The sequence below is a fragment of the Ceratotherium simum genome, chromosome 6 (assembly GCF_057802395.1).
Source record: "Ceratotherium simum simum isolate JZ-2026a chromosome 6, ASM5780239v1, whole genome shotgun sequence".
NCBI lineage: Eukaryota > Metazoa > Chordata > Mammalia > Perissodactyla > Rhinocerotidae > Ceratotherium > Ceratotherium simum.
The window spans coordinates 32,396,161-32,423,808 of NC_141905.1; the positions used below are offsets into that span (position 1 = coordinate 32,396,161).

At 35.3% G+C, this 27,648-nt stretch overlaps 1 protein-coding gene and 2 non-coding genes across 3 annotated transcripts in view; 1 reads left to right on the top strand and 2 right to left on the bottom strand.

The window, feature by feature from the left end:
* Positions 1 to 1,191: 1,191 nt before the first annotated feature.
* CCAR1 (cell division cycle and apoptosis regulator 1) overlaps positions 1,192 to 27,648 on the bottom strand; it is a 53,406-nt gene continuing 26,949 nt past the window's right edge. The window contains exons 13-25 of the mRNA XM_004427055.3: positions 27,277 to 27,443; positions 26,337 to 26,547; positions 25,433 to 25,516; positions 23,197 to 23,382; positions 17,223 to 17,414; positions 14,030 to 14,269; positions 13,527 to 13,638; positions 6,161 to 6,243; positions 5,396 to 5,542; positions 4,535 to 4,655; positions 4,246 to 4,431; positions 3,027 to 3,232; positions 1,192 to 2,063 (exon numbers count right to left, since the gene is read on the bottom strand). Of these exons, the coding sequence (XP_004427112.1) occupies positions 2,004 to 2,063; positions 3,027 to 3,232; positions 4,246 to 4,431; positions 4,535 to 4,655; positions 5,396 to 5,542; positions 6,161 to 6,243; positions 13,527 to 13,638; positions 14,030 to 14,269; positions 17,223 to 17,414; positions 23,197 to 23,382; positions 25,433 to 25,516; positions 26,337 to 26,547; positions 27,277 to 27,443 (1,995 nt within the window). The 3' untranslated portion in view covers positions 1,192 to 2,003. The remainder of the gene's footprint in view (positions 2,064 to 3,026; positions 3,233 to 4,245; positions 4,432 to 4,534; positions 4,656 to 5,395; positions 5,543 to 6,160; positions 6,244 to 13,526; positions 13,639 to 14,029; positions 14,270 to 17,222; positions 17,415 to 23,196; positions 23,383 to 25,432; positions 25,517 to 26,336; positions 26,548 to 27,276; positions 27,444 to 27,648) is intronic.
* Positions 20,654 to 20,758, top strand: LOC147916827 (U6 spliceosomal RNA). The gene has a single exon (XR_015552607.1). It is a non-coding gene; the product is annotated as a U6 spliceosomal RNA (small nuclear RNA).
* LOC147916828 (small nucleolar RNA SNORD98) lies at positions 27,575 to 27,639 on the bottom strand. Its single transcript, XR_015552598.1, has one exon. It is a non-coding gene; the product is annotated as a small nucleolar RNA SNORD98 (small nucleolar RNA).

Consider the following 27,648-nt stretch of genomic DNA (forward strand, 5'->3'; position numbering starts at 1 on the left):
TCTCTGGGAAAAATAAGTTTGACAGATGGACTTTATAATGATTTTCTCATTTAAAAATATACTCTAGGGCCAGCCCTGTGGCTTAGTGGTTAAGTGCGCACACTCCACTACTGGCAGCCCAGGTTTGGATCCCGGGCGCACACCGATGCACCGCTTCTCCGGCCATGCTGAAGCCACATCCCACATACAGCAACTAGAAAGATGTGCAACTATGACGTACAACTATCTACTGGGGCTTTGGGGAAAAAAAAAAGGAGGAGGATTGGCAATAGATGTTAGCTCAGTGCCAGTCTTCCTCAGCAAAAAGAGGAGGATTAGCACAAATGTTAGCTCAGGACTGATCTTCCTCACCAAAAAAAAAAAACAAAAAACCTCTACTAAGAACTATCTTCCTTACTGTCTTTTAGTTAAAAGTTTCTCTCCAAGATTTTCCCTTGAAAAAAAACACTTTCCAACTACTCTATAATATTTCATCTTACCTTGAAGATGGAGAAACATTTACACAATAACTGTATAATTATAGATCAATCAGGAATCTGACTTCAGAGAAGTTCAGCAAACCATAAGACCAAAAACAGCAACTTAAGACAAAAATTGGTTTGAAAGAATTTCCGGTATTTTAATCTATTTCTCGGTAAAAGCCATGTGGATTCCATTCACCTTAAGACATGTGTAAAGGGGCACTTACATTCTCATGTTCACCTACTGGAATACCTAGTCATTATTCTATCAAAATAAAATAAAATAAATCCTAATATAGCATAATTTCTATGACAGTCAAATGTTCCAGGAAGGGTTATTTAAATACAAAAAAACCTAATCATCTGCTAAAGACCGCTATTCAGTTTTCACTAGTGTTATCTGAAAGACATGTCACTTAACCCTATATTCTTTTAGACAAGAGTTTCTCAACCTGGGCACCAGTGACATTTTTCGGGCTGGATAATTCTTTGTTATGGGGGGCTGTCCTATGCAACACAGGACGTTCAGCAACAGCCAACTAGACACAAGTAGCACTCACCCAGAGGTGACAAGTAGAAAGGTCTCCAGACATTGCTAAATGTCCTGTGGGGGAAATTCACCCCTTGCTCAGAATCATTGCTTTAGAGTATATCATATTTCCTACCTTTTTCACTCAACAGTTAATCAATTCTTATGTATCCACTAAAATTCTGAAGGAAGTACAGAGACTAATGAAAAAAATTATTTTTAATTAAAGAAGGCTTAACTTAAGGCATCATACTGACATCTACTGGCTTGGTACTAAACTGTACATTTGACATATACTGCATTTTTAAAAAACTCCTCAAAATTAAAAGTAATATAGGTGCTATTCTGGGAAACTCGAACAATTCATGAGTTGAATAGTAACATTAACATCAGAACTATAAGTTTTATGTAAAGCCTAACATATACAATAATAACGGTAATTGTCTATTTCTTCGTTTTTGATGTATTGTCTTTTGGATGAATTGAATTTTTAATGAATGCTTTTAGAGACTCATAATTAGAGGGTTTTTTTTTTTTTTTTACGACAAGAAAAAAATGTCTGGTTCAAAAAACTTGCAAAAATTAAGCAGCATGCTATTTTATGATTTATACTGAAATTTTAAGACAAAAATTTTTTTAAACCTAAAAATGATAATCCTATAAATAAAATTACAATTTTCTAGATATTTTAATAAAAGACCTTTGGTAATTAAATACTACTGTCAATTAAGTTGATGAACTTTATTGGGGTTAAAACTATAACAAAGTTCATCCTAAAACATTTTGCAATGCAAAATTATTTCACTCAAGGAGTGTTTAATAATTTGAATGCCAGGAATTACAAGCAATTTTCAAAAGCAGAGACTCGCACATTCATAAAACTTTATACATCATTTGAACTAACAGATATTTATACTACTAAAATCAAACATGCATCACTTTCAAACATTCTTGTATCATGATTTTATATATTACATTATTTAACACCAATCCTCATCACTACACATATTTTATCATACACTTGTACCAATTTCCTTGCATTTCTGATCTTTATCTTCATTCTTCACATTATCCTATAAAACAACAGACAAGGAAAAAGTATATTTTATTAGACTCTCTTAAATTTAACTTTAAAAGTAAAAAACATTGCAGATATATTACAGATAGGCCATTTTACCATCTATGGAAAATTGACCCTGGGGCAACTATGAAAGAAATCCATCTCTCAACTCTATGCAGAATGGCTTAAAGAATTTGAAAAGCCATCTGAGTCCTGAGAAATTAAAAAAATAACAGTAGTATATTCTTTGCACTGTCGTAGATTTTTTAATTCTTGTTCTTTGAGTGAGACCCAGGATGTGGAAGATCTCTCAATTATTGAAATTAGTTTACAATGGCATTGAGTTACTAGATTGTTTTTTAGTGACAAAGAATACTAATAAATTAATTTTGATAGTGCCAAAGGTTTCTCAACTCTGCCCACAATAAATGGGTTTAAAAAAGAAGTGAATGGTTTTATCTTCCCCAAGTTCAAACTCACTCTCTGGTTCTGAAAGAAACAAATAAAACTTGCTTTAAGAATTCTGTACACTGGGCCGGCTCCGTGGCTTAGCGGTTAAGTGCGCGCGCTCTGATGCTGGCGGCCCGGGTTCGGATCCCGGGAGCACCCCGAGGCACCACTTCTCCGTCCAACGTGAGGCCAAGTCCCACGTACAGCAACTAGAAGGATGTGAACCTATGACATACAACTATCTACTGGGGCTTTGGGGGGAAAAAACTGAATAAATAAAAAATCTTTAAAAAAAAAAAAAAAAAAAAAAAAATTCTGTACACAGAAACCATGTTGACATCCCAACAAAGTTCTAGGAAAATACAATCTTTTGGGAATTGCTTTTGACTAATCTGATGAAGAACAGAATGCTACTGGTATTTGCTCCTAGAAAAACCACTAGGAGCTTAATAACATTAAAATTGCCAGAAATAGATTTAAAAATTGAAATAAACTATGAAAACGTTGCAAGTACAAAACTGCTAACCTTCTTGAGCACACAGTGGATTTCATCCATTACTGTGGATAAGTTTCTGATTGTCTTATTCAGTTGGTTTTCAAATTGCAAATTCATGTTTTCTGAAATCTTTAAGTTTTCTTGTAACTGACTAAGGTCCTTTTTAACTTCTCTGAGTTCACCAGAAAGACTTTTGTTGGAGTTCTCCAAATTTAATATGGTTTTTTCATCTTCATCTGTTAAAAAAAAAAACCCAAAGTTCACCATCTCACCCCTTAAAATATCCAACTTAATTTTGAGGTTAAAAATATTTCCACCAGGAAAATAAAAAGTAGATATAATTCTTTACAATGGCCACAAATGTCAATTTCAATGGTTATAAATAACACTGTTAATACTCATTTCATTTCTATTACATTTTGTGGGCCGGCCCCGTGGCTTAGCGGTTAAGTGTGCGCGCTCCGCTGCTAGCGGCCCGGGTTTGGATCCCGGGTGCGCACCGACACACCACTTCTCTGGCCATGCTGAGGCCGTGTCCCACATACAGCAACTAGAAGGATGTGCAGCTATGACATACAACTATCTACTGGGGCTTGGGGGGAAAATAAATAAATAAATTAATTAAATTAAATTACATTTTGCCTAAGTATTACTTCTAAATCAGTGTTCATTTTTAGATGATTGTATAGACTAGAGAAATTAACAGAAATTGGAGAAAATGAAGTGGAACTAGGGGAGGATTAAAAGGATGCAACAGAACAACAAAGGAACCTGAGAAAACACATGAAGATCTAAGATTAAATCTTATAAAGCTAGGGGCCAGCCCGGTGGCATAGCAGTTAGGTGCACGCGCTCCGCTGCGGTGGCCTGGGGTTTGCAGGTTCCGATCTCGGGGGCGCAGTGACGCACTGCTTGTCAAGCCATGCCGTGGTGGCGTCCCATATAAAGTGGAGGAAGATGGGTACGGATGTTAGCCCAGGGCCAGTCTTCCTCAGCAAAAAGAAGAAGATTGGCAACAGATCTTAGCTCAGGGCTAATCTTCCTCACCAGAAAAAAAAAAAAATCTTATAAAGCTAAGCAATTTTATAACCTTTAACAGAAATGGTCAAAAGTAAAGTTACATTACTGCCCAGACTAAAATGCAAGGTATGGCTATGTATGTGTGTATAGGTATGTATATATGTGTGTACACATACATATATTCCAACAGAGTGTTAAAAGTACTGACATATCCAATGCTGTTCCTTACCCGTTTTTTCTTCTAGTAACTGCAGCTTCTGTTCTACTTCAGCTCTTACTTTTTCACTCTTTTCCAATTTTTGCAAGAGGCTTCCTACATCTACCATTGCACCATTGTACACGATAAGGCCAACATTTTCTTCCACATCTTTTGATTCCTGTTTTACTACTGGCGTTGGAAGTAACAACCTGTTTCCTATAATATAATAAACAAGATACCATATTTTATTAAGTTATTTTTTCCTCTTTAATTAATAATATAGTTGTAAAATCACGATCTTAAAATAATATACTCAAACCTAGCATATCTTCCTGCAATGCTTCAGACTCTTCATGGTTTTCTTCATCTTTTGAGGTATCTGTTAATTTCCGGTAAAAGCAAGATTCACGGAGTACTACTTTATTAAGAAGCTTCTTTACCTGTTATGCAAGCAAGTAAACAAAAAGATGAAAATAAGTTTTTGATTCTCCTTGAACAACTGAGTTCTAATTTTCGCATATGATGAATATCAATGGCAGCTGTTTTCTCAGGTATCCACTCCCACTCAATTAGAGCACTTATGCTTTTCTTAACTGTCTTCTCCATAAAACTAAAATCAAAATTATCATTTGAAAAAATTTTTTCAAGTCTAAAATTGATAGAAACACTTAACATATACATTAAAGTATATGTACAAAGATGTTTATTACAGTGTAGTTTGTAATACTAAAAAATGAAAACCACCTAGCAACTGGGACTAGTTAAGGCAATTATGGTACCTCTATATGACAGAATACTATGCAGTCATAAAAAGAATGAAGTGGGTATCTATTTTCATGTTAGAATGCCCATAATACTATATTGTTAAATGAAAAAAAGCTGTGTATCAATATGTATAGAATGATTTCACGTGTTGCTTATAAAACTGGAACTATTATATATACACATACATGAGTTGCTTACAAAAAGATCTAGTAGGTTACATATTAGGCCAGAGGAGTAGAACTAGAGGGAGAGGGGACTTATAACTTTCTTTTACTTTATACATTTCAGTATTGCTTGACTATATTACTTTTAGCCTATATTGCTTTCATATTTCCAAAAGTCAGTACAGATTAAAAAGAAAGATAAAGCTCCGAAAAAAATACTTTTCTTTTTAAATATTCACAAGATAGATTACCTGAGCCCGAGAAAGATGTAGTCCAAGAGTATAAAGTATTTCTTCCAAATCCTTTTCAAGAAGGTAACCACAATGGCTTTGATCAAAATAAACAAATGCCATTAACAGATCCCTGTTAATTGTGATCATCTGAGTCTTTTCTTTTTCCTAAAGAAAATGCAGTAGAAAATATAGTATACAATTTTTATCTCTGAAAAATAAGAAGTTGAAACTGTGTCCATATAATAGCAAAATCTTAAAAGACCTTGGCCTTATCTCAGCAAAAATGAGTTGATCTGGTTTATGTGTATGTGAGAAAAGAATAAGACATGCTGGGGCCGGCCCCGTGGCTTAGCGGTTAAGTGCGCGCGCTCCGCTGCTGGCGGCCTGGGTTTGGATCCCTGGCGCGCACCGACGCACCGCTTCTCTGGCCATGCTGAGGCCGTGTCCCACATACAGCAACTAGAAGGATGTGCAACTATGACATACAACTATCTACTGGGGCTTTGGGGGAAAAATAAATAAATAAAATTATAAAAAAAAAAAGAAAGAAAGAAAGAAAGTCTTTAAATAAATAAATAAATAAATAAATAAAAGAATAAGACATGTTGGTTATCTGACATAGCCACAAATATCAAAACATGAACGGCTGAATTTTGCTCTGAGTAGTAATACATAGATAAACAAGGACCAATAAACTTAATGACTGTGCTATATTTAATAAGAAGTCTGGATTATGTAAGAAATGGAAATTATCACATAAAAAATACAGTATTCGATAAATACCTTATCTTTAGAGGGCCTCTCCTTGCAGTACTTGTTGATATCTCTTTTGTCATCTCGTTTGTTTATTTCTTCCTCATCCCGATCTATAAAATAAATACAACGGCAGCAAAAAACTCATTAATATGGATATTTTCAACTATTGTAGAGACCGAAAATACTTTTCTATTACAGGCCAGTTTTCAAAAGGCACAGCAGCAAAGAAGTATTAATTGAATAAAAATAGTTTGGATTTTATAAGAAACAGTTATAAAGAATAATAAGAAGAAATTTACAAGGCGACTAGAGGGAGGGAAAAATGTTGACTTCATTGAATCAAACAAAAGGACTTAATTTCATAAATATTTGGAGGACATAGTTCAAAAAAAATGAATGAGTTTTATACATGAGTATGAAATTGAAAAGTATTAACACAAACAAAAGAAAACAAATTAAAGTATATTTTCTAAAAGCTAAAAGGAAAAACAGCCAATTACTAAAACTAACTGCAAATAGATTACTGCAAAATAAAACTACGTATGACAGGAGTCCCAGGGCCTAGTGGTTACTTTCAGTGCACTCCGCTTTGGTGGCTCAGGTTCGGTTCCCAGGCGTGGACCTACACCACTCATCGGCAGCCATGCTGTGGCAGCATCCCACATACAAGATAGAGGAAGACTGGCACAGATGTTAGCTCAGGGTAAATCTTCCTCAGCCCAAAAAACCCCTACATATGAGAAACTGAGCGCCGGCCCCATGGCTTAGCGGTTAAGTGTGCACGCTCCGCTGCTGGCGGCCCGGGGTTCGGATCCCGGGCGCGCACCGACGCAGCGCTTCTCCGGCCATGCTGAGGCCGCGACCCACATACAGCAACTAGAAGGATGTGCAACTATGACATACAACTATCTACTGGGGCTTTAGGGGAAAAATAAATAAACAAAATTATAAAACAAAACAAAGAAAACAACAACAAAAAAGAAACTGAGAGGTTCTTACGATAATTATGCAGAACCTAACAGTGTTAATATCCAGATTGGCTAACACTAACATATGTGTCCCATGATAAAAGATGGTAACTTGGATCAATAATTCTCAAAAACTGTAACTGTGGAATATATGACTTGAAATCTGTACTGTAGTAAGTAGTCTTAATAATATTCAAGTATCAAAAAGAATAGTTGAGCGATTTATACAAGTCATGACCCTATTTTCATTTTCTAGATTAGAATAATATCTTTTGTTATTATTAAATTTTTGAAAATATAATGCACCCCGTGCAAAATTCAAAATACACAAAAAGCAACTGGCAAAAAGTAAACTACTTTTTCTTACCTATTCCTAGGCTACCCAGTTCTCCAAGACCTCAGCCATTGAGGTCTCAGGCCAACCACCATTACTAGCTTGTTATAGAACTAACATTAAAGAATTAATCTTCCATGCCTGGAGCTGTATCCTCTAAAATTCATATACTGATGTCTTAACCCCTAGTACCTCAGAATGTTACCTTATTTGAAGAAAGAGTCTATACAGAGGTAATTAAGTTAAAATGAGGTTATCAGGGTGAGCTCTAAGCCAATGACTGGGTCTTCACAGAAAGGGAAAATTTAGACACAGACATATGTAGATAGGTGATGTGAAGATAGAGGGAGAAGAAGGCCATCTATAAGCCAAGAAGAGCTGCCTGGGACAGATCCTTTCCTCACAGCTCTCAGAAGGAACCAACCCCGCTGACTCCTTGATCTCAGACTTTTAGCCTCTGAGAACTGAGAGACAATGAATTTCTATTGGTCAAGCTACAGTGTGAGGTACTTTTTAAGTACTCCTAGTGAACTAATACATTGTCATTTCAAGAATTATACACAAATACTAAAGAGTTTTTTTGCAGTTATTTAATGATGCATGAACAATTTTAAAAGAGAAATTTTGGTTCTAGAGGCTTCTTGGCTCTCTCAAATGGATCTCCATCAAAAAGCTCAGAGTAACAAATGGTTTGTTGGTAAAATACATGAGATATAGTAAACACTAGGAGTTAACTAGTCCTTGAGATACTATGAAGAATTTCACACTATATTTCCTCCTTGTACATCCACAACACACATAAGCAGATAATATATTTTGTGGTAAAACATGCCAACCTTTGCTTAAGCCAAGTTTCCCAAATTTATTTGGCACCAGTATACTTTATTAAGCTTAATATCTACTAATATCTTGGGACACTCTGGGAAAGACTGCTTCAGGTGAGAAACTGTCTTTGAATAGTAACAACATAGCATAAACTTTTAGTGAAGAGAATATGCATGCTAAAACATGCATGAACTTGAAAACATGCTAAATGAAAAGAAGCTAGTCACAAAAGATCACATATTATATGATTCAATTTATATGAAATGTCCAGAATATCTATAGAGACAGAAAGCTGACTAATGGCTGCCTGGGGCTGAAGAGGTTGGAGGGAAATGGAAATGAGACAGACTGCTAATGAGTACAGGCTTTCTTTCTGAGGTAAATAAAAATGTTCTAAAATTGATTGTGGTGATGGTTGTACAACTCTGTGAATATTTACTTTATTTTATTATCTATCTATCTACCTACCTACCTATTTATTTATTTTTGGTAAGAAAGATCATCCCTGAGCTACCATCTGATGCCAATCTTCTTCTACTTTATATGGGCCGCCGCCACAGCATGGCTTGACAAGCGGTGTGTCAATGCGTGCCGGGATCCGAACCTGCTATCCCCGCCGAAGCGGAGCGTGCGCACTTAACTGCTGCGCCATGGGGCCAGGCCCTCTGTGAATATTTAAAAGCCACTGAGTTGTATATTTTTAAATGGGTGACTTGTATGGTATGTGGATTATATCTCAATAAAGCTATTAAAAAAAGGAAATAGGCAAATGTTCTAAAACTGGATTATGGTGTTGGTTTCACAATTTTATAAAGTTACTAAGAGTTATTAATTGTACACTTAACATGGGTGAGTTTTGTGGTACGTACTGGCACCTCAATAAACTATTTAAAAAAAATAGAGAATGTATCCTTGGAACCTAATTATTTTTCTTATATATAATTTAGTACAGAGTACTCTTCAGCCACTATATAGCTTTATTATCTTGGGTATACTAATTTACTGCTAAGACCCTCAGTTTCCTCAATTAAATGGAAAAAATAATAGCCTCTGAGTGTAACTGTGAGGATTAAATAATACAATTTTTATCAAGAGTGTACCATATACTACACAAAGGTTAAATCCCTTTTCCTTTCATTTATTCACATTCTGTAGACTTGTTCCACCTTATTTGAGCATTTAACTTGAAAGCTGTCACTTTCAAACCTGTGTCTCTCCTTGAACTTATATTTTTATTTTTTATTTATTTATTTTTTTTAAAGATTTTATTTATTTTATTTTTTCCCCCCAAAGCCCCAGTAGATAGTTGTATGTCATAGCTGCACATCCTTCCAGTTGCTGCATGTGGGACTCGGCCCCAGGATGGACGGAGAAGTGGTGCCTCGATGCACACCCGGGATCCGAACCCGGGCCACCAGCATCGCAGCGCGCGCACTTAACCACCAAGCCACAGGGCCGGCCCTGAACTTATATTTTTAAAATAACTTTTAAAAAATCCAAGTAATACTTGCTCATCTTAGAAAATAAATAAATTCCACCACACAAAAATATACTAAAATTATGGCAGGGATCATGTGCTTTTATTTCTTCCCCACACACATATATCTATGCGTATGAAATACATTTAAAGGAACATGCTGTCTATAAAAACTACGTTGTAATCTTTTTCCATGTCACTATCCTCCAAAATCTTTTTGAATGACTGCAGAAAATTTAATTGCATTTCTATATCGAGATGCATTTAAATAATTCTCTACTGAATATTAAGATTGATTCTAATTTTTTATTTTATGAACAGTTATGGAATAAACATCCATGTTGTTATTAGAAAGGATATGGTTAATTCTCATTTCCAAAATTCTCTCCAGAAAAGGTACAACAATTAAAACTGATCCCAAGAATGATGAAGGAACTCTTCTCTTTACCCTTGTTAAATTAATGTTACCTTTTATTAAAAACTTAATTGTCATCAATTTGATAGGTAAAGAATAGACTCATTGTTATTTACTCCTCTGATTACCAAGAAGATTCAACACCACTTTAGACATTAACTGACATCGTATTTTCATTTTTTTTAAACCATCAATTCTACTTTTCCACTGGAAAAAGAGTGGTCTTTCAGAAACTTGACAGAATAATGAGATATACAATAAACTATGCAACAAACAAACAAACAAACATGATAACATAAGCAAGCAGCAATTGGAACCACCAAGGAAACCAAAAAAGAATTATAATCCTATCACCTTATTTGGCTTGCAGTTTGTGATATTCCTTTAACTAATATCTATTCAGAGCCTCTTTGGATATTTAGACTGTTCCAGGAACTTGCAATATATATCAGCAAAGAAGTCAGAGAAAAATCCCTCTATTTCTTATTAAGAGCTTATATTCAAGCGGGAAGCAGACTAAGTAAAATAAGTTAATAGTATAGTAGAACAGGTTATATATTCTATAAGTAGAGCAGGATAAGGAGGGATCAGAAATGTGTACTGGGGGGAGGATTGCAATTTTAAATAGGGTAGGGTGCAGAGTAGGCCTCACTGAGAAAGTGATTGTTGAACAAAGACTTCAAGTGTGAGGGAGTCAGGAAGGTGGATCTCCGGGTAAGAGTTTGCAGAAGGAACTGCCAATGCAAAGCTCCTAACACAGGAAGATACGAAATGGGTTCAAGGAGGTGAGGGTGCCTGAGGTGCAATGAGCAGTGGAAAGAGTGATAAAAGATGAAATTAGAGACTTGATGTGCTAAGGTCTTATAGGCCACTGTTCAAACACTTTGGCTTTTTTCACAGAGTGAAATGGGGCCACTGTAAGAATCTGAACAAATAAACGAAATGACTTAAATTTTACAAAGGTTATTCTGGCAAGTATTAAGAAGAGACTTTAGAGGAGAAGTGGGTAAGCAGGAAAACTAGTTGAGAGGCTATTAAATAATCTAGGCAAGAGACAACATGGCTTGGATTAGGATTAGTTCAGTGCAGCTGGTGAGAAATGGTCTGCTTCAAGATACGTTTTTTTTTTGTTTTGTTTTTTTTTAAAGATTTTTTATTTATTTTTTGCCCCCAAAGCCCCAGTAGATAGCTGCATGTCACAGCTGCACACCCTTCCAGTTGCTGCATGTGAGACTCGGCCCCAGGATGGACAGAGAAGTGGTGCCTCGATGCGCAACCGAGATCCGAACCCGGGCCGCCAGCATCGCAGCGCGTGCACTCAACCACCAAGCCACAGGGCCGGCCCTCAAGATACGTTTTGAAGATGGAAGCAATATGACTTCCTGATAGATTGGAAATGGGATATGACAAAAACAAAGGAGTCAAGGATGACTCCTAGGTTTTAGCTTGAGTAACTAGAAGGATGAAGTTACCAGCAAATGAGTTGGAGAAGGATGAGGGTGAAGGACTTTTTTTGTTGTTTTCTTTTTGGTGAAGAAGGAAAGCAGGAGTTCAGTTTTAGACACGTTTATTTTGAAATGTCAGCTTAAGCGGAAATGTCAAGCAGGCAGTTGATATGGGAGAATGGGAGAGAGGTCTGATTTGAGATACAAATTTGAGAACTGTCAGTATATAGACAGTACTTAAAGTAAGGAGAATGTATGAGAACACCACCAAGGGAGTTATACAGTAGAAGAAATAAATAAGTCAACTAAGGGATGAGAGCTAGGACATTCTAATAGATAAAATAATGAGAACACTGTTTAGTGATTTAACTAAAGCAGTGATAAAACAATACTGGGAGGATAGGGGAGAGAAAATAGACTGTTGAAGGGCTAATCTTCATTGAGCAAAATGAAGATAAATGAAGAAACATTGATACATGCATATTATATCATTGCTATTGAGGTTATTAGGACAATGAAGACTGGATATTAGATGGTATTAATAAATGGCATATGATATTATTGTTAATTTTCTTAGGTGTAATGATTATGAAATTGTAGTTAATAGAATGTCTTGTCTTAGGCAAGTTAAAGAATTCCTACTTTCAAATGGATCAGAAACACACACATAACATACAGACAACACAAATAAGACAAAATATTAACAAACGAATTGACTGTTGGATATAGGGTGTTCAATGCAGTATTCCTTCAATTTCTTTTATGTTTCAATATTTTCATCAAAGAGAAGAAAAATAAAAGGCTTTGGTAGAAAGAAGAAAATGTAAACGCAAACCAAAAATACCATAGATATGGGGCCGGCCCCGTGGCTTAGCGGTTAAGTGCGTGCTCTCCGCTGCCGGCGGCCCGGGTTCGGATCCCGGGTGCGCACCGAGGCACCACTCCTCCAGCCATGCTGAGGCCGCGTCCCACATACAGCAACTAGAAGGATGTGCAGCTATGACAGACAACTATGTACCGGGGCTTTGGGGGAAAAATAAATAAATAAAATCTTTAAAAAAAAAAAAAAAAAAAAAAAAAAAAAAAATACCATAAATAATAATAATCCTCAGAGATATGTACAATTAAAAAATCTCTTATGATTTTCTCATCTCGGGAAAAGATTTTTTTTAAAAAGCCCCAAATCTACAAAGAGAATGACAGGTACTCAGTGGTACTTTTCAGGTACTTTATGGTTGGCATCTATGACTGATAAGAACATGTATTATGAAGTATTTTGAGCATCATTCCTATTGGTAAAAGTTTGTTACTTAAAACTTGGGTGACAAGTATACAGGTGTTTATTACTATTAGTCTTTAAGCTCTACCTAAATGGTATATGTACTCTTTTCCACGTATGATAGTCTTCATAATTTAAAAAAATACTAAAATTAGTTTTCTAAAGAATATATTCTATGAAACAATGGGGACTATTACATCTTTTATGACAAAGTTTAAGCACCACGTTCAGGAAAATTTTTTTCCTGAAGTTGAGTATTAATTATATATGTTAATCAAAAATAAACATGTCTTAAAATAATCTTGTCACCTAAAAATTAATAAAACAATTACTTAATATATACAGATTTTCACTAGAGAATGTTTTACTGTTTCTATTCTAAATATTAAAAATATCAAAATTATGGATTTCAAAAAAAAACACATTTTCAGCAGTCTTGAAAAAGAAGTAAATAATTCACCTGAAAGCTATGTATTTTAAGATTGGAGCCTCAAAACGAGGATTTGAAAACACTTGAGGAGGAAAAAAACATGACAAAAGGCAAAATAAATGTTTATGTAAGAAAAAAAAATAGATTTCAGTAATGCAAAGTTACCAAACAAAAAACGTATTTTTCACCCTAATGATAAATAAATAAATTTGAATCATACCGTCTTCCTCATCCTCAGCTTCTTCTGCTTCCATTGGATCATATTCATCTTGATTATTATCTTCTTCAGTTTCATCATCATCTTTAGAATCATCTTTTCTTTTATCTTCTTTCTGTAATTTAAAATGCCTTATAATTAAGCAAGATATCTCACCAAACATTAAATGAGTAAAATCAAAAAACATTAAATCCACTAAATTTACTTAGAATAGTTATCACATTATAAATTTCTTAAAACAATAATAGACTTTAATAAACTACCATTCACAATATATGTAAATCAAACCATCATGCCATATGCCTTAAACTTAAAAAAAGGAAACTAGGTATAGATGTTTATACAGGCTCAATTTAAAGACTTAAATTTCTAATAATACATTAAAATCTTTCAGTTTGGCCTTTATGCTTCACTCTTCTGATGGAATTGATCATTATTTGTTACACTCTAGAAGACTAAGTGAAAACTTCTAAATCAGGTTGCTGGTCATGGAAATATTTACAGACCTTCCTTTCATCCCTATCTTCTTTTTTATCTTTATCATCGCCTGATTTTCTCCGTTTGGGTTTTGGCTCATCAGTTTCATCGTCTCTTTCTTCTTTCTTATCTTTTCTCTCATCTTTTTTGCTTTTCTTTTCCTTTTCTTTTTTGTCCTCTTTCTCAGGAAGAGATAATAATGATTTGTATATTCTGACACCAAAATCTCTTTGAAGCATTTCATTGAAAAGTTCTGCAAACAATGAGACCTACAGAAAGATACCAACAGTAACCCAGCCAACTTTAACAGAAATACTGAATATTCAAGTCACCACGGTCACAATAATTTATCAAATAATAACTTGCCACATCTAACAATTAATGTGCACTAACAATAGAGTTATAATAATTGATGTAAATGATGTTGAGGAGCCTCAAAATCCTCAAAAACTCCTCTGAGGATATAAATACTATGTTTAGTACACTTTTGGTGAAATATCATAAAAAAACCGTACTACAGAAAATTTGAAAATAAGTAGGAAAAAAGGATTTCTACTACCTTACACAACAATTAATCTTAATGTTAATGTACTTTATTCATTTACTCAACATGTTTTTATGAAATGCCTACTACGTGCCAGGGACTGTTCAAGGCATTAGGGATACAGCAGTGAAGAAAGCAGATAAAAATCCCAAGAGTAATAAGAGAGTATAGCCAGAGAAGGGCTCTCTGATCAGGTAACAGTTGCAAAGTGACCTGAAGGCGGCAAAGGAATGAGCCATGCAGATATCCAGAAGAGAATTCCAGGCAGGAAAAACCAATGCAAAATTCTGAGTAGGGAGAATACATTATTACTATGCAAGGATACATGGATAATGACCTTTAACATACTCATGATCCTAAAATTATATACTAAATTCTCTATGTAAATACTTCTAAGGCAAATTGCTTTCAACAGATTAAGAGAGTCTAGAACTTGAAATGGTTGACCACAGCTCTAAAATATGTTACCTTTGGCAATTTGTTCTGTATATTTGATAAAACACTTTAATCAGACTATTTGCCTGATCATAAAGGATAATACAAATGTACTGAAATTATAATTGATTTTATAATCTAAAATTTTTTTTAATTCATGCCCAGTCTTTATATGTTTTAAATAAATCTATTAGTAAAATGACCATTAACGTTGAAAATTCCACTTTCTCTTAATTATTAATGCAACTAAACAAAATCTCCATTTGTGTAAGCAAATAGCAAGAGGCATATCTTTTCCTTAGAATTTCCTATTACCTAGAGATAGAAAACTAATTAAAATGTGTCAGAAGAGCAGAATTAATTCTACATCTCTTTTCATCTACAAGCACTGAAAGACAGAGATACCCCTAGCATTAATATTAAATCAGCCTAGGCCGGCCCCGTGGCTTAGCGGTTAAGTGCGCGCGCTCCGCTGCTGGTGGCCCGGGTTCAGATCCCGGGCGCGCACCGACGCACTGCTTCTCTGGCCACGCTGAGGCTGCATCCCACATACAGCAACTGGAAGAATGTGCAGCTATGACATACAACTATCTACTGGGGCTTTGGGGAAAAATAAATAAATAAAATTATTAAAAAAAAAAAATTAAATCAGCCAAAGAGTCATAATTTTATGATAATATACGATGTTTCTTAGTTACAGAATAACTTCCTTTAAAGTCATGTACCAAAATTATTTTTGCATTTTAATGATAGATTAAAAGGAAACTAACCAAGGGGATAAGTGAGGTGGGGAGGAAAAAATAAAGGATCATTTTGCTAGCAAACGGCTGTTTTGCAAATTGCTTTCTTTCCACTAGAGTAGCATTAATTTCAGATCCTCTTACAGCATTGGTTAGATATACAGTATATACTTTATAAGCAGTAATACCAAAAACTATTTTTATCACTTACTTATTTCTTGAATGACTACTACAGGGTAGGCACTATTAAATTTATGGCAACTGGTAATAAAAATAAAATCATATATAGGATGTAACGTTTAAGGACACTGGCTTACTGGAACTATACAAAATTGTAAATATAGCAAGACCAATAAGCATGCACTTCATGTTTTGTAACTGCCTCAGTACTCCTATTTGTTTGCAAATAAATGTCTGTAGGCCTAAGTACTTTACTTCATTTTCATCTTACCATTTGCTTATTACCTCTTGGGTCAAGTAAATATGACTGATTTTTCCAATATAATTTATAAAACAAAAGAATGTGAGATGTGTTGATACGATACAATAATTGAACACAATTATAATTTTGTACAAGCTATTACAAAATTAATATTTTGGGATATTTGACATTGTTTTATTTAAAGAATGAAGCAATCATTTATTTAGGATAAAATCTTCAACTGTTTTCTTTTTTTTTTTTTTGGTGAGGAAGATTAGCCCTGAGCTAACATCTGTTGCCAATCCTCTTTTTGCTGAGGAAGACTGTTCGTGAGCTAACATCCACGCCCATCTTCTCTACTTTATATATGGGATGCCTGCCACAGCATGGCTTGATAAGCAATGCATAGGTCCGCACCTGGGATCTGAACCCGCGAACCCCAGGCTGCCAAAGTTGAGCACGCAAACTTAACCTCTATGCCACCAGGCCAGCCCTTCAACTGTTTTGAAAAATGACAAACTATGTTATAAAAGCTGTTCTAAAATAATGGTACAAAGAAATAGATTCATGTTGCTCAAAGATAAATATCAATTATTTTACCTTACACCTTAATCATCACAGGTAAAATTTTCAATCCCCTTAAAGGTTATTTTAATTCTAGAGTAAATAATAAAGTGTTACCTTATTTCCCAAGAGAGGTAATTAGACATTATGTATCATGTGTCTCCTGATATCCTGATAAAAAAACACACCACTGCTTATGAAGTAGTTTTAGGGAAGAAAATAATTGAACCTGAACCTGATTAAGACTTTAGATCCAACTATCAATTTACAGGAAATACAGAGAATAGCAGAACATTTAAACCATACCACAGAAATGCAATCAGCAAAAGTGAGTCTACTGGAAAAAATCACCTGGTTGTTTGCTCTCAAAAAGATAAATTGCAAGAAAAGAACAGAAAAACACAAGCAATGAAAAAGGCACTCAAAAGAGATTTAAGAGACATATTAACCAAAATTAACCATATTAAGTCAAAATGTGTGGACATTATCTGGATCCCAATTCAAACTTAAAACATTACCTCAAATGAATGTTCTTTATTATCCTCTAATCTGTAGTCCAAAAGTACACTCAAAGACATGATGCTACAATCAAACTTGCCACTTTTTGCAGCCCAATTTGGATGTACAATGATGGCTGGTTCATCAGGCAAAATGTATCTTCTTTCCCGACGCTGGCGTTCCATTTCCTCTTGACGTTTTCTCTCTTCTTCCTATATATTTGAAATTTTAAGTAATGGTTAAACCTCCATGTACAATACGTATATATATATATCAAATGTACACCATGTAAAGAAAAAAAGGCAATATTCCCACGACTCCTTATGGTCATTATACCAACCACTGGATCTGGAAGGGAGGAAAGTTCAAATTTACTAAAGAGGACAGCAGCTTCATGGCTCCTAATTCTTTCTTTTGGATTTCCTAGCATAAGAAACTGCCTTCTCAAGAGGAAAAAAAACCCCATCTATTTTAACATTATATAAATCACGGGATTTTGGGAAAACAGTGGTCACAGCATAGTTTTTGGATCCTCCTGAATCACCAAATTAAAAAGAGAATAATCTAAATACCAAACCAAAATCCACCTATGTTCACAACAAAACGAGGTAACAAGGTAGTTCCAACAAACCCCAACATACAAGTGGGTGGGAAAAAGCCACAAGAGCCAAAAGTTCTATGTGTTACTGGTGTCCGTCTGGGGGGAAAGTAAAAGGAAGCAATGGGGTCGTCTGATGGACCTAAGAACAAGAAAACCACAAAACATTCAATAGACATTCACTGGAAAGAGCAGCAGGTGAATTTAAGAACAGCAGCCGAAACTAGGCAAGGTTTTATCCCCAACAATAGTGAGTGAGTACAAGGGATCCATGTTAAGATCTGAAAGGGCCTAGAACATTCTACCCTATGAACTTACAAAGCTGATTTATCAGGGCATCCTTCCAGCACAGAGTCCCACACTGAGGAGAAACTTCTGGTAGTAGAATCTATAGTGAGCAAGACAGGAGCAGGAGACATGGGAGAAGGTCCAGATAAAAAGTGATAGAGGGCAATAGAGATAAAAATCTCAGAAAGCAAGCCACCATATTTTTTGACAAGACAAGAAAACAACAAAACATAGAGCTCTGTGAAGTTAGAAAAACTATCTGAGGCAATCTCCTTCTAACAAAATTTTAGGCAAACTAAATTCACATAAAAATGAGCAACAGAAAAGTATTTATTGAGGTCAAATCCCATACAAAGTTACTATTTTTAAAAAAAGAGAACAAGGAGCAGAATTACATTTCTGCAGACAATGAAAGTGGGCCAGAAAGACATGGCCACAAGATAGATAAAAATTTTAACTTAATTTACTGTCCTAAAAGAAATTAAGAAAATGTTACAAGATATGAAAGAACAACATAAATAAGAATTTAAAAAGTAAAAAGTGTAGTGATAGAGTTCTGGAAACAATTAGAAAGAAAAGATAGTTTCAGAAATTTAAGAATAAACTAGAAGGAATACAAAAGCAAACTTAAGAGAACAGAGGTAATGGGGAAAATTTTTAAATCAAAAAGAAAGGAAGGGGCCAGGCCGGTGCCGTAGTGGTTAAGTTCGCGCTCTACTTCAGCGGCCAGGGGTTCGCAGGTTCAGATCCCGGGCATGGACCGATGCACCGCTTGTCAAGCAGTGCTGTGGCGGTGTCTCACATAAAGTAGAGGAAGATGGGCACAGATGTTAGCCCAGAGCCAATCTTCCTCAGCAAAAAGAGGAGGATTGGCTATGGATGTTAGCTCAGGGCTGATCTTCACAGGAAAAAAAAAAAAAGAAAAAGAAATGAAGAGGAAAAGGATTCAAAAAAGTGTGACTGCTGGGCCGGCCCTGTGGCTTGGTGGTTAAGTGCGCGCGCTGCGATGCTGGTGGCCCGGGTTCGGATCCCGGGTGCGCATCGAGGCACCACTTCTCCGTTCATCCTGAGGCCGAGTCCCACATACAGCAACTAGAAGGATGTGCAGCTACGACACACAACTATCCACTGGGGCTTTGGGGGGAAAAATAAAATAAATAAAATCTTTAAAAAAAAAAAAAAAAAAAGTGTGACTGAGGAAGCAAAAAGGTTCAACATGAGATAACAGAATTCCTTAAAGAAAACAAAAGGGAACAGAAAAAATACAAAAAACTATTATTTAAGAAAACTTGCTTGTTCATAGCAGTATTATTCACAACAGCCAAGAAGTGAAAACAACCAAGTGTCCACCAACAGACCAATGAATAACAAAATGTAGTATATACACCTAATGGAATACTATTCAGCCTTAAAAAGTAATGAAGTTCTGATAAATGCTACAACACGGATGAACCTTGAAAATATTATGCTAAGTGAGACAAGCCAGACACAAAAGGACAAATACTGTATGATTTGGCATATTCAGAGACAGAAAGTAAAGTAGAGGTTACCAGAGGACAGGGGAGAGGGGCTTGGGGAGTTACTGTTTAATAAGTAGAACTACCGTTTGGGATGATGATAAAAGTTCTGGAAATGCATAGTAGTGACGGCTGCAAAACATTGTAAATGTACTTAATGCCACTGAATTGTACACTAAAAAATGATATAATGGTAATTTTTATTTATATATATTCTACCACACACAAAAAAATTTTGATGAAGAGAAACTCTCCTGAAAAAAAAAAGATCTCAAACTATCTACTGAAAGAGCACATCATGCATCTGAAGATATTAACACAGAACGACCAATATCAAGAGACATTTCTAACAAAATTAGAAATTTTGTGCATCTAGGCAAAACAGCAGGTGATTGTATCAGAAAACAAACTGCATTACCATCACTTTTTGAAAGCAAAACTTTATATCAAAACAAAGAGTAATATATTTAAGATACTCAAGGAAAATAAATGTGAGCCAAAGATTTTATATTCAGCAAAACTGACTTTCAAGTATAAACGGCATGGTCAAAGCGTTATTAACAAAGAAGAACTTAAATATTGATACCATGAGCTCTGAGGAATCTACCAGAAGCAAGCTTCAGAAATAACAACAAAAGGACTAGTGGTGAGCATTAGAAATATACTTGTAGAACCGAGATTAAAAAAGGATTAAAAGAGAGTACAGTAATGTAATGCTACATGCTCGAACAATGTAATTACAGTACTTCATAAAAACAATGGGGAGAAAATAGGGATAGAAAATGTAAAAATATTTTAAACTAATTTTAGCAATAATATTGGTGGTGGTACTAATATTAGTATTGTGTATCTGTATATACACGTTTCTATCCACTGGCAAAAAAAAAGAGGACAATTTGAGCTTCAATGAGGATAAGAATTGCAAAGGACTGAAACCCATCAAATGTGTTTAAATCTGTGAACATAAAATGATGTTTAAAAACAAACATCTGAAGATGGCAGGGAAGCAATTAATTATCTTGAAAACTAGATAAACAAAAAGAAAATAGTGCTTGCTTTAGAAGCATATATTCTAAAATTAGAATGATAAAGAGAAGATTAGCATGGGCCCTTCACAAAGATGATGCAAATTCATGAAGCATTCTATATTTTAAAAAAAAAAAGAATCAAGCCTTGATCCTGCCTTCTTCTACATGAATTTACCAATAGATAAAACTGTACCACTGGGTAACCAAACAGCAGATGAGGAGATGATGTGAAAACAAAATGAGAATTATAATACCACCATTTTTCAACCCCAACAAATCAATGGATCTAGGATTTGGGCACCAATGGCCACTAACATCAAAAAGTGAAAACTGGCTCTTTTTTGCTTTTTCTTTCTACTCTTCCTGTCCTAAACAATTCAGTTCTAAAGCAATTCCTCCAAGCAAAGCAGTTGTCTATACAAGGGATGGAGGCCGGCAGGGAGAGAGAGCTACAATGGCCCAGAGCAGATGAGCTGCCCAGTTACCAGGTAATGAAACTCAAATGGAGCAAGGAGGGCATCTATACAGAGAAACAGCACAAGGTAAGAGATTGAGACCAAAGTAGAATAAGGAGGGTATCCAGAGGAGAGAGAGAGAGAAAGCAGTGGACAATTGAGCAAATAAGTAAATATACTAAGTATAACGAAGCTATGTTTCTCATTATTGGAGAAAGGAGTTAGATATATGGAAAGGTAGAAAATCAGAACGAACTCTGCGGCGTTGGAGTAGAATTGGAGATATTAGTATAAACTCATTACTTCCAATATACAAAGATGTTGTAACAAATATAGATGTAAATATATATGTAGGTATGCATATGTATACATGAATATATATCTATTCCATAGCTCTGTTCACTGAGAGGGGTTGGGAGCAGCACAAGGATAACAATGAGCACATCTCGGCTTCTAAATACCATTACCGGTCTCCACAGTGGGACTGAAACATGGTATTGTGCTACAAAATAGGATCCTCAAAAAATGATGAGCACAGAAGCCCATTTGAAAGGGCTCCCACTGGCCAACTATAAGACAATTTCACTATCAAAATAAATATTTATAGCCTATTGAATAAAATAAGAAACCATGAATCCATGCACCTCTTAAGTACAAGGTAATTCTCCTACATAATCACAAAATCATTATCACATCCAAAAAATTTAACATTCCTTCAATATTATCTAATATCACATCCATATCCATAATCAAATTTCCCCAATTATCCCAAAAATACTCTTCATGGCTTTTTTTCCCCTATCCGGGATCCAGTCAAGTTTCACTCAGTTGTCATGTCTCACTAACCTCCTTTAATCTAAATCACTTTTTTTCTTTTGTCTTTCATTACATGAACAGTTTTTGAAAAGTTCAGACAAGTTGCTTTGTAGAATTTTTCACATTCTAAATTTATCAGACTATTTTCTCACAATTAGATTAAGGTAAAACATTTTTGGCAGAAATACTTCATAAGTAATGATGTGTACTTCACAATGCATCAGATTAGGAAACATATAATATTGGTTTGTCCAATTATTGGTGTTATAACACACTTAAGATATCCCTATATTTCAAATTCGGAAAACAAACGCATCCAGCAGTATTCTACTGGGCATAAGACTGAGGCATAAAATGGCTTGAATAAACAGTCTCTGAATCTTAAGAATTAAGATGTAATCAAACACAAAGCTTTAGAAGCAGCAAAATTCTAGGACAAGCACTTCACTAGAACCCAATTTCTGAACTTAACTGCCCTAACAAATTTTCTTTACTAAAACCTATAATTTATTATTCATTTTTAAAAGGGAAGATTAAAAACACATGACTTGGAAATAAATGTCTCTCAAGTAGAGAACAAATAAACAAACTGTGATACATTGATATGGAATATTATTTAGCAATAAAAAGGAACAAATTACTGATATACACAACATAATGGGTGATTCTCTAATGCATTATGCTAAGTTTAAAGAGGTCAGACTCAACAGGTTATGCTAAGTTAAAGAGGTCAGACTCAACAGGTTATATATTCCATTTAAATGATATACCGAAAAAAACAAAATTATAGGAAAACAGATCCGTGGCTCCCAGAGGCTGGCGAGGTGAGAGAAAAAAATGCTTACAGAGAGGTACAGGGGATTTTTAGGGGGAGACAGACCTGTTCTATATCTTAACTGTGGTGGTGGTTACATGACTACAGTCATGTGCCACATAATGACATTTCAATCAATGATGTACCACATACACGACAGTGGTCTCGTAAAATTAGTACCATATAGCCTCGGTGTGTAGTAAGCTATACTATCTAGGTTTGTGTAAATACACTCTACGATGTTTGCACAATGACAAAATTGCCTGACACATTTCCTAGAACATATCCCCGTTTTAAGCAACACAACTGCATATGTATTTGTCAAAACTTCCAGAACTGTTCACTAAAAAGGTTGAATTTTACTGTTATGTAAATTATACCTTAATAAAAGTACACATACACATATCCCAAGAACTCCCTATTAACCAGTATTATATTTAATATATTATTTAGTATATTTAAGTGATTTAGTATATACCTCTTTATCATCTTCAGATTTCCTATCATCCTCCTCTTCCTCTTCTTTTTCAGATTTCTCTAATTCCTTTTGTTCTTCTTTTTGCTCTTCTACTTTAAGCTGTTTTGTCAATCGGGCTATTAACTGGGATTTTAATCCTTTGGAACTAAGAGCTCGACTCTCTAATTCTTTTCGAAGATCATTTACCTAAATATACAAAGCAGAAAAAGAAAATGGATACTGAAATAGTAAACAAACTCTGCAATTATCTTTTGTCTGATTTTTTAAAATTCTGATGAAAGGGACACTTGCACAGCTCGTAAAATGGTTGTGAAAATGCAAACTGATAGAATTAGCTTTGGAAAATAATTTGCAACGTTTTTTTTTTTTTTTTTTTGGTGAGGAAGATCAGCCCTGAGCTAACATCCGTGCTACTACTCCTCATTTTGCAGAGGGAGATCGGCCCTGAGCTAACATCTATTGCCAATCCTCCTCGTTTTTTTTCCCCCCAAAGCCCCAGTAGATAGTTGTATGTCATAGTTGCACATCCTTCTAGTTGCTGTATGTGGGACGCAGCCTCAGCATGGCTGGAGAAGCGGTGTGTCCGTGCGCGCCCTGGATCTGAACCTGGGCCGCCAGTAGCGGAGCACACGCACTTAACCGCTAAGCCACAGGGCCAGCCCTGCAACATGTTTTAAGATACTTAAAAAAAAAAGTTAATGCTCTGTGACCTAGTAATTCTAATTTCTGGGAATTTACCCTAAGAAAATATCCTAAACACAAAAAAAAAACTTTATACATTCCTTATAATAGGCTCTCCCTGGAAAAAAGTGAAGAATCTAAATATCCGATAAAAGAGTAATACCTAAGAAAAACAGAACTATATCAACTAGATGGAACAGTACAGAACATTTAAAAATAATTACATAGGAAACGCTAATAGTAATTTAAAAGGATGAGAAAGCACCTTTTTTATACAACACGATTAGAACCAACCAACCAACCAATCACATAGCTTGCACCCAGAAAAAAGAATGGAAAAAAATACATCAAAATTTTAAGCGCAGCTGTGTTTGAGTGATAGGCTTGGGTAATTTTTTCTTCTATTTTTTATGTTATGTACCAAAATAAACATGCATTATATTTATAATCAAAAGAAATACAAGTTTCAAAATAAGAAACTTATAGCAAAGCCATCAGTTTGACAAAAAGTCCTGGGATGCAGGCTTACTCTAAATGCCTATATTTTCTAAGTCTATAGGACTCCATATGAAACCTAATATTGATGACAACAACTTGAAGTAGTGCAAGAATAACAAACCAACATTCTTATGATACACATTCTCCACTAATTAAAACAGCAATGTGGGTTAAAAAAATACAGTTTCATAAAAAAGAAAAACTGTTTTTTACTGAGAACAGAGGTTAACCAAAAGGTCAGTTTTTATGTGTTAAATAACAAGCTGCAACAGCAAGTACTGATCAGCCTGTGATCTTTTTTTTTTTTTTAATAATTTTATTTATTTATTTATTCTTCCCCCCAAAGCCCCAGTAGACAGTTGTATGTCATAGCTGCAAATCCTTCCAGTTGCTGTATGTGGGACATGGCCTCAGCATGGCTGGAGAAGCGGTGTGTCGGTGCGCACCCGGTCTGAACCCGGGCCGCCAGCAGCGGAGCACGTGCACTTAACCGCTAAGCCACGGGGCCAGCCCCTTGATCTTCTGATCTATGTAGAATAAATGTATGTAGACTCTATGTATCTACATTCAAATTACAGGCCTAGAGATGGAAAACTGTAGAAAGATAATAGGTCCAGAGACCCTGGAGAGCAAAAAAAAAAACTAGTACAGATTAACAAAAGATTTTCAAAAGAGGTTTTAAATTATTATTTCCTTCCCTTCAGATGTATATCAGTCCGCTTTTTTACTTGCAAATTTTATTTTAAAAACCAGATAATCTTTTTCCTATGTTTCTTCCCTTCTGAAATTTAAATAGTGTAGTAATTCTGCCTTCTTGGTCAGTCCCCAAATCAGAAAACAATGGTGCTCATGCTATAGGCTCTTGTATATTGCATTCAACAAATATTTATGAAATCACCTTTTGTTAATTTTTATATACACACATAAGTACAACATAGAATATTCATATAAAATCAATGGACTTCATTTGTAATGGCTTTTATCTGAAAAAACACTGTCCTCATTCTCTATTCCTGTTGAGAGATTTCAAATTAAATACTCTCACTTTCCAAGTTACCTTCATTGTCTTTGGATCAAGTTTAGACCAATGGGTAGGAGTGGAAATTTCTTTAGCTTCACCATCATCTTTCTCTTCTTCATCCTGATATACAAAGTTAGGAACATAATTACTATTCTGAAACCTTAAAATAAAAGTAATTTATTTTTAAAAGTCTGTTGCTGATCTGTGCAAGGTCACAAATGTTTCAGATTGTCTTCTCCTAAAGTTATTATTTAGGCAAGTCCACGTACATACATTCTACCACTTTTAACTGATCACAAAGACACTCATCAGCCAATCAAAGCCAGATCTGTGAAACACAAAAGGGTGATAAATTACAACACAAAGGATATCAGGGATGCACAAACACTGCCGGTCTCCACTAACCACACAGTGTGTGATCTTGCCCCAATTTTGAAGCCACCCAAAGTTAAGACTGATTTAGTCAGACCTTTCAAATGTACCAAAGACGATGCCACATAGCCTGAAATTTCAAATCTCTCAGACTTGTGGTTGTCCAATTTCAAAAATCCATGACTAGAACTGATGACCGTGAAAGAGAAAAATTTTTAAATTTTAGAAAATGGCAAAATGTTTAAAATGGCTTAATACTGATTCTTGCTCAACAACTGGTCCCAGATTCCAGCAACTAGACCTATGATAAAAACAAAATTCTGTGCAATTTAAGCACAACTTATTCTCCTTTGAGGTCTCAGCACTCTTAAAGTTAGTTTAATAGACAGATTTTTTTTTTTTAAAAGAAAAGAACATACAGCTATACTGCTGAAAGCTGGATTACCAGTCGCTGTTACCAGTTATGTTCCTCCATGTGTGTTTGTTATGTAGTGTGTGGTGTGCATTTGTGCCTGTGTTCCTGTGCCTGTGAGAAGCGGAAATAGAAAAAGGGATTAGCGTTCAGTGCCTGTTCTCCATCAGCCTCCTTGCGTTCACCCTGAAGCTTCTCGACCAGCTGCTGCTTGTATCCTCGGGAGAGGGTTTCCCACTCTGAGCGGGTGGGAAGGCAATGCCAAACATCCGGGAAAAATAAAACCACTGTCTCCACATGAGCTGGAACTGTACGCCCCTTGTGGGTCTCCTCAGGGCGATGGTAGCGAATCTCTGCAAAACGGTACCTGTTGCAAGGGAAGAAGCATGTTGGAAAAAAAATTCTAAAATACATTTTAAAGACCCTAGTTCACTTGTAGCACATCAAGTAAAGAAATTTTGCTGCAAGAACTTGAGGTTGGTCTAAAGAAAAAAAAATTATAGAAGCCATAGTTCCTCTTTTGGTACATTTGTACAATATTTTATGGTTAAAAGAATACGTTCCCCAAGGCATTTTCATGTTTGATTACAGAGCTACCCTTATTTTAGAGAATACCTGAAGAAGCTGGATAGCTGTTCAGATTTCATGTGCTAAAAAAGAATATTCTCAATTAAGACACAAGAAATATACTAAAATACACAGGACAAATAAGCCTCAAGAGAAAATATGGCTGAACAAAAATAATCAGCAACTACATCATTTTATAACAAAAGAATTATAATGAAATGAAGTTCTCTCTTGACGATCTTCTCCAGCTATGCATGAAATGAAAAATATTTTCAACATACATCCAACTTCCAAAGTACAGCATAACAAAACATTTAAATTTTCAGTTTATTTTGATTAGTTCTTAATCCTTTTTCCCCCAAACATTTTTGGCACCAAATAAACTTTTGCTACAAATGGGGATTTTCCTTTGAGATTACCTGCACGATCAAGGTTGCTAAAATAACTGGGGGAAAAAGGCTGATAGAAAAGAACACCTACATAAACTACTAGAAAAACATTTCTAATCAAGAAATGAATTGGTACTTACCATTGTGTGCATACACTTAGATCAATGCCTGTCAGAGCCTTACAACAACGAATAGCAGTCTTAATCAACACAGAGGGGTCTTTTTCTGGGTCTGGTCCATCCAACGAAGGAGACCAGTGGCCTCCAATGGCCATAGCTTCATCCTTGCCTTTCATGCCCACTAAAAACTAATTCAAAACAAAGAATCATTTACACATATCACGCAATTTGTCAAATTACAAATAAAATACATGAAAAGGAAAGGTACAAACCTTTCCAATATCATTTTTACTACCTCTGGAATCTGTCAGTCAAGGAAGAGTTCAGTTCATTGTGTTCCACACTGCATTTCAGCAATGGAATAGGATTTACACATCATAACTCATCCTTCTA